The 11,653-nt window shown below is 45.9% G+C and overlaps 1 protein-coding gene and 1 pseudogene across 1 annotated transcript; both read right to left on the bottom strand.

The window, feature by feature from the left end:
• Positions 1–294: 294 nt before the first annotated feature.
• Positions 295–412, bottom strand: LOC124623300 (annotated as a pseudogene).
• Positions 413–4,062: 3,650 nt separating this feature from the next.
• On the bottom strand, positions 4,063–4,794 carry LOC124623077. The gene has a single exon (XM_047148869.1). It carries the CDS (start codon positions 4,792–4,794, stop codon positions 4,063–4,065), a length of 732 nt encoding a protein of 243 aa, XP_047004825.1.
• Between the last annotated feature and the right edge of the window lie 6,859 nt (positions 4,795–11,653).

Below are 11,653 nucleotides of genomic sequence, written 5' to 3'. Positions count from 1 at the left end.
TAGTCAACCAATGTTTAACAACAAATTTAAATAATTTCTGAATAACAACTCCAATTAATCGATGATTTTTTAGATATGAATTAGTTGTCTTAAAAGCACTTCGTCTTCAGGCCACGAGTGGCCTACCGGGACCATCCGACCGCCTTGTCATCCTCCGTGGAGGATGCGGATAGGAGAGGCGTGGGGTCAGCACACCGCCTCCCGGTCGTAAGATAGTATTCTTCACCGAAGCCGCCACTGTTCGGTCGAGTAGCTCCTCAACTGGCATCACGAGGCTGAGTGCACCACGAAAAATGGTAACAGCACATGGCGGCCCGGATGGTCACCCATCCAAGTGCCGACCAGGCCCGACAGCGCTTAACTTCGGTGATCTCACGGGAACCGGTGTAGCCACTGCGGCAAGGCCGTTGCCGAATTAGTAGTCTTACAAAAAGTAAAAAAATAAAAATACTTGATTTTTGGCTTGTAAAGAAACCTTTTGGTAAAATAATAGTACTATATCATTACGAAGTGTGGTATTCGTGAACTGTGGAACAAGTACAAATCTAATGTAATATGATGAATGGCAAATAACACGATTAATACAGATGCTTATATACGTAACGAAAGTAATTGGTCCAGCCCTGTTTGGTCATAAAAAACTGCGGCTCGTGTAAAGATATACATTTTGGAACAATATGTGTACAGTTTTATCAGTCGTATAAGTTACGATGCAATTTTGACGCTCTCCATTCAGACGACAGTTGACATCCTTTGGTCACAAGCCCAACACGTACGTGACAGTGAATATTTGAAGAAATGTCGTTTGATACAGACCGCATGTCCTCTGCGAAACTGGTAACATCATGCTGTTAATATCCGAAGACTTCATCATACTACATTGCCTGACAAAAAAAGTGAGTCCCCGATTGGACGGATGTCAGTATAATTTCGCACACGTATTCACCACAGATGGTTATGTAAACGATTAGAGCTGCAATTCTTTGTGAGAGTTAGAATGGCCCTCGGAGTACATTAGTGTTTCCAGAATGAGATTTTCACTCTGCAGCGGAGTGTGCGCTGATACGAAACTTCCTGGCAGATTAAAACTGTGTGCCCGACCGAGACTCGAACTCGGGACCTTTGCCTTTCGCGGGCAAGTGCTCTACCAACTGAGGTACCGAAGCACGACTCACGCCCGGTACTCACAGCTTTACTTCTGCCAGTACCTCGTCTCCTACCTTCCAAACTTTACAGAAGCTCTCCTGCGAACCTTGCAGAACTAGCACTCCTGAAAGAAAGGATATTGCGCAGACATGGCTTAGCCACAGCCTGGGGAATGTTTCCAGAATGTGATTTTCACTCTGCAGCGGAGTGTGCGCTGATATGAAACTTCCTGGCAGATTAAAACTGTGTGCCCGACCGAGACTCGAACTCGGGACCTTTGCCTTTCGCGGGCAAGTGCTCTACCAGCTGAGGTACCGAAGCACGACTCACGCCCGGTACTCACAGCTTTACTTCTGCCAGTACCTCGTCTCATGCCTTCCAAACTTTACAGAAGCTCTCCTGCGAACCTTGCATTTTACATTAGTGTTTTTCGTGTTTATCGTTGTTACCACGTCTGGCAGTGTATGTAACGGGCGTGAACGAAATCAGATGTTGAGTCATCACTGAAAAGCATACGGATGTGACAGTGGCCCGATGTTGCACTGCACGGGAATGTGAGGCAAACATACTCATCATAAAGGTTCCGATCTACGACCTCTGACCAACGGAATGGAGGATCGTCGAGCTGTGCGTCAAGCACATCTGTGCCTGCCGTCCGAGAATAAGTAATCTGCTCCCTGCAACAGTGTGTGTCAACCACCATCGCTGGTCGAGGACTACCTGCAGAGGGAATAGGAAATTACCGTCCCATGCGAAGGCTATCGATAACGCTACAGCTCAAACCACTGCGTCTCTGTGGTTTCGTGACCGGGAAGCGTAGGCTGCGGATCAGTGGGATCACACTGCGTCCAGAAATGAATATCGGTTCTGCACTGTCTCAGATGACCATCGTGGGCGAGTACGGCGCCGATCCAGGGAGACATACCATTTGTCCAACGTTTTGAAGAGGACCAGCGGTGCTACTACTGGCATGATGATATGGGCAGTCATAGAGTATCACTAGGTAATGGCTGATGGTGACAGAGAGAACTGTGATGGCGCTACGGTATGTCATGGACATCCTGCGTCCTCTCGTGGAAAAATATACTGGTACCATTTTTCAATAGGGTAACACAGGTGCACGCAAGGCACGTGTCTCTATGAACTGTCTGCGTGATTTTCAGGTGCTCCAGAGGTCAGAGAGGCCGCAAGATCGGTCCCTGATAGAACATGTGTGGTACCAGCTCGAACGTAAACTCAGTTCCAGTATCCAGGATCCTGGTTCCCGAAGACCAGTTACGACAGTTGTGTGCCGTCTTGCGTCAGAAGAGGATACAATGACCTTGTAACAACCTACCCAGTGGAATCAGAGCATGGGTTCAGGCCAGACTGGGTGCTACGTTACATTCTACTGTCGAGTTGTTCTAAATTTGACTCAATTTCCTACCCGCTGAAAAAGGATCACATAACCTCTCAATATATGAAATTTCATTTCGTTTCTTCCTCTCTTACGGGCGCTTCACTCTTTTTGCCTGCAGAAATATTCAGACATGCGGCATCTATAGCCCTCCATTATCGCGAAAGTGTTGCTGGTGCATGATTTTGTGCACGAACCGACCTCTCTGTAATGTCTCATAAATGTCGAAGGGATTCAAGTCAATCAGGGTAGCTACACCATTTGCTCCAACTGTCCTGAATGTACTTAGACGTGTTGTGAACAATTGTGACTTGGTGACACGGCCTGTTGTCATCCATAAAAATTCGATCGTTGTTTGGGAACATCAAGTCCATGAATGGCTGTTGATGGTCTCCAAGTAGAGGAACACAGCCACTGACAGTCAATGATCGGTTCATTTGAACCAGAGGAGCCGGTCCATTCCATGCAAACACAGCCCACACCATTATGGAGCCACCAACGGCTTGGATAGTGCCTTGACGATAAATTAGGTGTAAGGCTTCGTGAGGTGTGCGCCACACACGAACCTTACTATCAGCTCTTACCAACTGAAATCTGGACTTGTCTGACCACTCAAAAATTCACGGGTCGTCTAGCATCCAAACAATATGGTCACGAGCCCAGGACAGCCGCGGCAGGCGATGTAGGGCTCTTAGCAAATGCACTAACGTCACTCATCTGCTGTCATAGGCCATTAGCGTCAAATTTAACCGCACTGACTTAACGTATACGTTCGTAATACTTCACATCCTGATATCTGCGGCTACTTCATGCAGTGTTGCTTGACTATTCGCGCCGAGAACTCTACTCAAACGCCTCTGCTGTCCGTCGTTAAGTGAAGGTTCAAATGGCTCTTAGCACTATGGGACTTAACTTCTGAGCTCATCAGTCCCCTAGAACTTAGAACTACGTAAACCTAACTAACTTAAGGATGTCACACACATCCATGCCCGAGGCAGGATTCGAACCTGCGACCGTAGCGGTCGCGCGGTTCCAGACTGTTGCGTCTAGAACCGCTCGGCCACTCCGGCCGGCCGTTAAGTGAAGGCCATCGGGCACTGCGTTGTTCGAGGTTAGAGGCAATGTCTGAAATTTTGTATTCCTGGCAAACGCCTGACACTGTGGATCTCGGGGATATTGAAATTCCCTAACGATTTCCGAAACGGAATGTCCCATCTATCTAGATCCAACTAGCATCATCATCTTTCTTCTTCTTCTTCTTCTTCATCATCGTCGCCTTGTCCCACGTCACGTAGGGTCGGCGTTGCTCTTCTGGATCCTTCTGCTCCATAGTACTCTTTCCATTGCCTCTTCCTTCTTCCATCCTTTCTCACTCAGGTCCCCGGATATCTTATCCTTCCACCTCATCTTCGGTCTTCCTCTCCTTCTCGCTCCTTCAGTCTTTATATCTTCAACTCTGTTTCCGATATACTCTTCCCCTTTTCTCCGTCAGTGTCTGTACCACCTTAGTCTGATCTCTTTTATCTTTTCCCCATGGGTCCCACTTTCACAGCTCCTCTAACAAATTCGCTTCTAATCCTGTCCTTCCTCGTTACCCCACACATCCACGTCAGCATCAACATTTCCGCCACTTGCATCTTCCTTTTCTGGGCTACTGTGATGGGCCACGTCTCTGCCCCGTATATCATAGCAGGCCTTACCACCGACTTGTACACTTTCCCTTTCAACCCAATGCTCACCTTCTTGTCACACAACACTCCACTCATTTTCCCCCAGTTGTTCCAACCGCAATTTATTCGGTGTTGTATCTCGCCTTCCAGTCCTCGGTCCCTCTGTATGTACGACCCCAGGTATTTAAATTTGCAGACCGATTTCAGCTCATCATCCTGGATCTTGCAAGATCTCATCTGCAAATCCTTCAGTGCTAAATATTCTGACTTTGTCCTGCTAATTTTCATCCCTCTTTCTTCTAGTGCCTTCCTCCAATCCTCTAGCTTTTCCTCAAGTCTGTCGATGCTCTGCTCACAAGGAACCACATAATCCTCAAACATCATATTCCACGGCGCTTCTTTCTTCTCATCTTTCACCAGCACATCCATAATCAGGTCAAAGAGGTAGGGACTAAGCGCAGACCCTTGATGTAACCCTACTTTTACTGGAAACTTTGTCATGCCCACACTACTTCTCACCTTTGTCATTTCTCCTCTGTACATTTCCTTCGCTAAGGTCACATACATAGATCCAACTAGCATCCCGCGTTCAAATTCTGAGAATTCCCATTGTGTGCCGCAATCGCGTCGGAAACAGCTTCAAATGAATCACCTGAGTACAAACAACAGCTCTGTCAGTGCACTGCCCTTTTATACTTCGTGTACATGATAAAACCGCCGTCTGTATACGTGCTCACCGCTATCCCATGACTTTCGTCACCTCAGTGTGTACGAAACTAGAAATGGAGGTTCCGGTTCCTCTGTCCATTACGTGGTCGATGTCAGATTTAGTGATCGAGGTAACTTCCGTTGTAAGAGAAAGTTTTCCATCTGGCCGATGAGTGAGTCCTTTGTGTACGCGACCCAGCGGCAGCACGGTACAGAAGTCGAGCCCTGGGACTCGGTGCTGTCGTCGGCGCGTCGCCAGATGCAGCTGGTGATCAGTAGCGGCTGCGCGTGAGTTTTAATTAGTGCAGGCGCTATAATTAGTTGTGGCGCTAACGCCGCTTAGCTACGAGGCGGCGATCGCTGGCCGATGGCCGATGGGACGCTACGCCGACGCCCGCGCAGTTAATTCGGGACCGTCTGGCTGCCTGGAAGGAGGCGAGGAAGGAGCGGCAGAGGTATCGGGGCAGGCCGACCTTCCTGACACAGCACATCTCTCCTCAGGACTCCAAGTTGTGACAATTCTTTTAGGAATTAAAAATCTTAAACATGGCTGTGAAACAGCAACTGTGTAAATCTGAAGAAGTTGAAAAAAATCAGCCAACCAGTTGTAAAACGAAGGCTTATTAGACCTTAATCTAGGTTTCGATATTTCTAAAAATACCTTCTTCAGAAGGAGTGGGCCTTATTACATCACATGATGGTACATTAGATTAGTTGAGACCGAGCGGCTCTTGTTATACACACATTATTAGCCATTAAAATTGCTACACCGAGAAGAAGTGGAGACGATAAACGGGTATTCATCGGACAAATATATTATACTACAACTGAGATGTGAGTACATTCCCACGCAATTTGGGTGCATAGATCCTGAGAAATCAGTACCCAGAACAACCACCTCTGGCAGTAATAACGGACTTCATACGCCTGGACATTGAGTAAAACAGAGCTTGGATGGTGCGTACAGGTACAGCTGCCCATGCAGCTTAGACACGATATCAGAGTTCATCAAGAGTAGTGACTGGCGTATTGTGACAAGCCAGTTGTTCGGCACAATTTACCAGACGTTTTCAATTGGTGAGAGATCTGGAGAATGTGCTGGCCAGGGCAGCAGTCGAACATTTTCTGTATCCAGAAAGGCCCGTACAGGACCTGCAACATGCGGTCGTGCATTATCATTTGCATATCACAGCATCTTCTTCCTGTCGGTTAAATTTCGCGTCTGTAGCACGTCATCTTCGTAGTGTAGCAATTATAATGGCCAGTAGTGTACTTAGACCTAACTAGCCTAAGGACATTACACACATCCGTGCCCTAGGCAGAATTCTAACCTGCAATCGTAGCAGCCAAGTGGTTCAGGACTGAAGTGCCTAGTACCACTCGGTCACCGTGGCCGGCTAGTGGGCCTCATTACATCACATAATGGTACATTAGATTAGTTGAAGCCGAGCGGCTCTTGTTATACATAAAATTGTCAAAAACAAGAATTGTCCCAAGCCATGCCTTTAGACAGCAGCCAAATTACAGTAAGTGTACTTCAGAATGAATGCTCACTAGTAAATGCCCACAGGTAGAGGCTCCTGCCAACATAAAATTGTAACAGAAGTCACAGGATAAAATATTGGCATAAGATACATGTACATGACGCTCGGAACAAAGGCCAACTGTCTTCTGAAGATATTTTTAGAAACATCGAAACCTAGTTAAAGTGCTTATAAACCTTTGTTTTCAGCTGGTTGGATGATGTTTTTCAACCTCTTCTTTTTTGAATTTTCTTCTCTTTTGGCAAATCGAAAAAGCCTGATACGTGAGCACTGCTCAACCTACTTTACGACGTTTTAACTTTTTCCTTGAAAGGCATTGTGAAGTAAGTGACGTATCACCTCCCACACACAAAGTCAAACTCTATGCAGCTAATATGTTTTATATTAAAGGCTACGTTATAATTGGTGTTAACTAACTAAGACATCCATACTTCTCGAGATACTTTTCCAGGGTTCAGAAGGGGAGGGAGAAACGAAAAGAAACTTGACGAGCTGAGAGGGTACGTGATGTTTTTTCAGCGATTACAATATGGAGTCAAATTTACGAGGAACTTGCCAGTGCAAGCCACCTTATCACCATAACGTTACACTCCCCTCTGGCCTGACTGCAAGCATTGAGTCGGTTGGGAAGGGCGTCATCAAGCTGTTGCATTGTCTCGAGTGACAAGCTCATCCGCACGTGTTGTAACTGGTCTTTGAAATGCTGGCACTGGGACAAAGCTTACGTCCAAGCTGGCCTCACACATGTATCATCGGGGCCAGGTGTTGAGATCTTGCTGGCCACATGAGTACCTCAACGTTCCGCAAGCAGTTCATAGAGAGATGTGCCATGTCCGAACGAACTCCGTCCCGTTGAAAATTGGCAGAATCTACGTCGGACACCGTTGTGCTGTCACGAGTTCCCTCAGTCACTAATAGTCACAACCTGAATTCATGCTTCTTGACTCCCATACCGTAATGCCAAGAGCAACACCCCTGTTTCTCTCCAAAACATTAGAGAATGCAAACTGTTCCCAAGTCGCCGCTTTACTAGAAGACGTTGGTAGTCCATGGTAGTGCTGAAATGTGAATCATCGCTAAACACATTCAACATCATCTATCAGCAGACAATGCCTTCCAATCAAGGCATCACTCCAGGATTTGTTGGTTGATCTGGGGGAGGGGACCAAACTGTGAGGTCACCGGTCACATCGGACTAGGGAAGGATGCGAAAGGAAGTGGGCAGTGCCCTGTCAAAGGAACCATCCCGGCATTTTCCTGAAGCGATTTAGGGAAATCACGGAAAAACTGAATCAGGATGGCCGGAGGCGGGTTTGAACAGTCGTCCTCCCGAATGCGAGTCCAGGGTGCTAACTACTGGGCAACCTCGCTCGCTGGCACCGTTCCAAACTCAGCCATTTGTGTCGTAGTGATGACGGCACGGGATTAGTTCCCTGGACCGGCTGCTGCTAATCTCTAAACAATGGTTCAAGAAGACACTGACCCCTTCAGGGAGTCCATTACTTGTTCTCGGGTGGCAGGGGCAGGTCTGAAGAGCATACAAGATGCTTGGGCGCAATACGCCTTTTTTCCCTTCAGTTGGACATGGCTGACCAAAAACTTGACGACGTGTATGCTTGCTCTCACGATCCCGTGCATTCCAGTCTCAGGCCAGTTCATATTCAAATGGTCCAAAAATTTGGATATTTGCACGATTCGCGTAGTCTAAAAAATAGTGATTCACAATGAGGCCCCACTCATACGCTGTCTCACACGAGTACTCGACGTCTCCATGTCCTCCTCACTCATCACCCGACACTTGACACAGTTAACTCCCCCTCCCCCCCCCCCCCCTTGTGTACCCTAGCAGGCCTAGTGACAATACTAAACATGAACACCACCAACACTCTCTAGCGGCTGTTCTACGTAAGTAGGACAAGTAGGACAACGTACATTCTGTCTAGTTATGACTGACATTTTTGTAGTAATTTTTGTTTTTGTATGTCAATGGCTATAGCTTTCCTATCCCAGCTGAAGCAAGTTCAAACAACATACTATAGACATTATTTCCATTCAAACACAACCGGGAATCTGCCGTGCTCCCTGTATACTATTTTGATCCGCTGAATCGTTGAAAATTGGCCTTCAGCGTCATCGTAAATTGTACAGTGTACACTGGCTTCGTTAGACACTTCGTAATTCTGATGCATAGCTTGTTTGACACCATAAGTATGACCTCCATACCCACCTTAATAAAACAAGCAGTCTCACGTGAAGGTGGGCTATTGTGGACGGTTGTGGAGAGTGAGTTAAGACAGTTAATAGCAGGGATTCTATTCTAATAAACACTATGGGACAACACTGATACACTGAAGCGCCAAAGAAACAGGTATAGGCGTACGTATTCAAATACAGATAAATCTTAACAGACAGAATACGGCGCAGCGCTGGGCAACATCTGAGTAACACAAGTTTCTGGCGCAATTGTTAGATTGGTTACTGCTGCTACAATGGCAGGTTATCAAGATTTAACTGAGTCTGAACGTGGTGTTATAGTCTGCGTACGAGCGATGGGACACAGCATCTCACAGGTAGTGATGAAGTGGGGATTTTCCCGACAACCATTTCACGAGTGTACCGTGAATATCAGGAATACGGTAAAACATAAAATCTCCGACATCGCTGAGGCCGGAAAAATCCTGCAGTAGCGGAACAAATGACGACTCAAGAGAATCGTTCAACATGAGAGAAGTGCAAAGCTTCCGCAAATTGCTGCAGCTTTCGATGCTCGGCCATCGACAAGTGTCAGCGTGCGAACCATTCAACGAAACGTCACCGATATGGCCTTTCGGAGCTGAGGGCCCACTCGTGTACCCTGCACGACAAAACGCTTTACGCCTCATCTGGGCCCGTCAACACCGACATTGACTGTTGATGACTGGAAACATGTCACCTGGGCAGAGGCGTCTCATTTCAAATTGTATCGAGCGGATGGACGTGTACTGGTATGCAGACAACCTCATGAACCCATGGGCCCTGCATGTCAGCAGGGGACTGTTCAAACAGGTGGAGGCTCTGTAGTGGTGTGGGGCGTGTGCAGTTGGAGTGATATGGAACCTCTGAAACGTCTAGCTACGATTCTGACAGGTGACACGTACATAAGCATCCTGCCTGATCACCTCCATCCATTCATGTCGATTGTCCATAGCGACGGGCTTGGGCAAGTCCGGCAGGGCAATGCGACACCCCATACGTCCGGAATTGCTACGGAGGGGCTCCACGAACACTCTTCTGAGTTTAAACACTTCCGCTGGCCACCAAAGTTCCCAGACATGTACGTCTGGGATGCCTTGCAAGGTGCTGTTCAGAAGAGCTCTCCACCCTCTCGTACGCTTACGGATTTATGGACAGCCCTGCAGGAGCTGCTACTCATCTGCAAACAATAGACCGCCAAGGCATAGTTTCAAATGCAAAACAGGATAATAATCCCTGGATGCGAGTATGGGAATGCATTAAGGAATGACTGAACGTTTGAAACTGTCGGGTGAGTAACCTAAACGTTCTCGACTGATATACTATCCTCGCTATAGGCAGTGCTTTCACAATTCACGCCATTTCATAAGAATCATGATATCTGTTGTTATCATAAATCATCACTGTCTGTCTCACTTATTTTATTACCAAGTATCGGTGTCAATCTGCAGTGCCAATTATCTTCAGGTCTAGTCGGAACAGGAATAAGAGATTTAAACAATAAAAATTACGGAAGTGCGACATTACAGACATTACCATCAGACGTTGCACAACTAACGACAAAATAACGTAAGACACACACACATCTGGCGCCGCTAAATGCAGTATGGCAACTAACGTAAAACAATGGTTGTGGGTGGTGTAAAAATTTTTGTATAGTCACGTGCATGTATCATAGGCTAGTACATTAAACCTTCATCAAAGCAACTTCTCCATAAAGAAACAAATTAAATTAATATTGAAGTCAAGAAAATCTAAAGACATGATAATGTAATAAATTTCAGATCGTTTGATGCGTCCTAAAGTAAAAGATCAGTTTCAAATGTAAAACAACTTCAGAGTACAGTGTGTATAGTACGTTTTCGCCGTTTGTATACTTCGAAAGGTAGTGAAAAATTAAACATATCTGATCAGCGTAGTTTGAGTCTTCCACCTGTTAAAATACAACTTTAAGAATTGGCATTAATTTTAATGAATAGGGTAACAATACACTGAGGACCCTTATTGTAAGTTGAAAAATGGGAGAAGAAAGGAGGAAATATTAAAAACAAATAACTATAGCTTTTGGCAAATACTGCAAATGTTACAAAGGCTGTTTAAAGATAATAGCGTAGGAATAATAATAGCGTGTATTGGTAGAGTTTCTGGAGTTTACACTGTCCTTTAACTTTTTCCATGCATAGCGATAAGAATTACCACCAGGTTGAGGGCCTGGCTACAACAGTCTGGTTGGCACTATTGCAAACATTTGTCGCGCGCCCGGGTTCCCGGGTTCGATTCCCGGCGGGGTCAGTGATTTCCTCTGCCTCGTGATGACTGGGTGTTGTGTGCTGTCCTTAGGTTAGTTAGGTTTAAGTAGTTCTAAGTTCTAGGGGACTGATGACCATAGGTGTTAAGTCCCATAGTGTTCAGAGCGATTTGAACCATTTTGCAAACATTTGTTTCAACGAGTCCGAAATTAACTTTTCGGAAAGCATCTATGAGTTAAAAACCTAGTCCTTTATTATAAGAAGTATATCGATGACGCTATAATTTTATTTAATGGCATTGATGAAGGCGTGAAGTAGGTGCTGCAAAAATGTGTACCATGCATCCTAAAATACAATTTACTGTAGAAACAGACAACGATAATGTCCTCAATTACACGACCATTTCAAAAGCTAGAGGGAAATAAGGGAAATAAATTTGATAACTTTAGAGAACTGAAATGCACCATCACCATAATCTACGCGAAGGTAGCCTATGCGGTACAAGAAAGCCTATTTTCACTCAACGTTATGCCATCGGGGCAGGTGAGATAAAGAGGGAAATCGATATCTTTAAGTAGATTGCGGAAACAAATGAGTAAGACTGCTCTATGGTTTCGCGCATATACAGTAACTTAAAGCGTAAACAACACGAAACTAAAGTAGGGAAAACTAAGTCAGCATGACGTAAAGTTGCACAATTTCTGATGA

The sequence above is a fragment of the Schistocerca americana genome, chromosome 7 (assembly GCF_021461395.2).
Source record: "Schistocerca americana isolate TAMUIC-IGC-003095 chromosome 7, iqSchAmer2.1, whole genome shotgun sequence".
Taxonomy (NCBI): Eukaryota; Metazoa; Arthropoda; class Insecta; order Orthoptera; family Acrididae; genus Schistocerca; species Schistocerca americana.
Note: the sequence above shows the minus strand (reverse complement) of the source record. Positions and strands in the feature narration are given on the sequence as shown.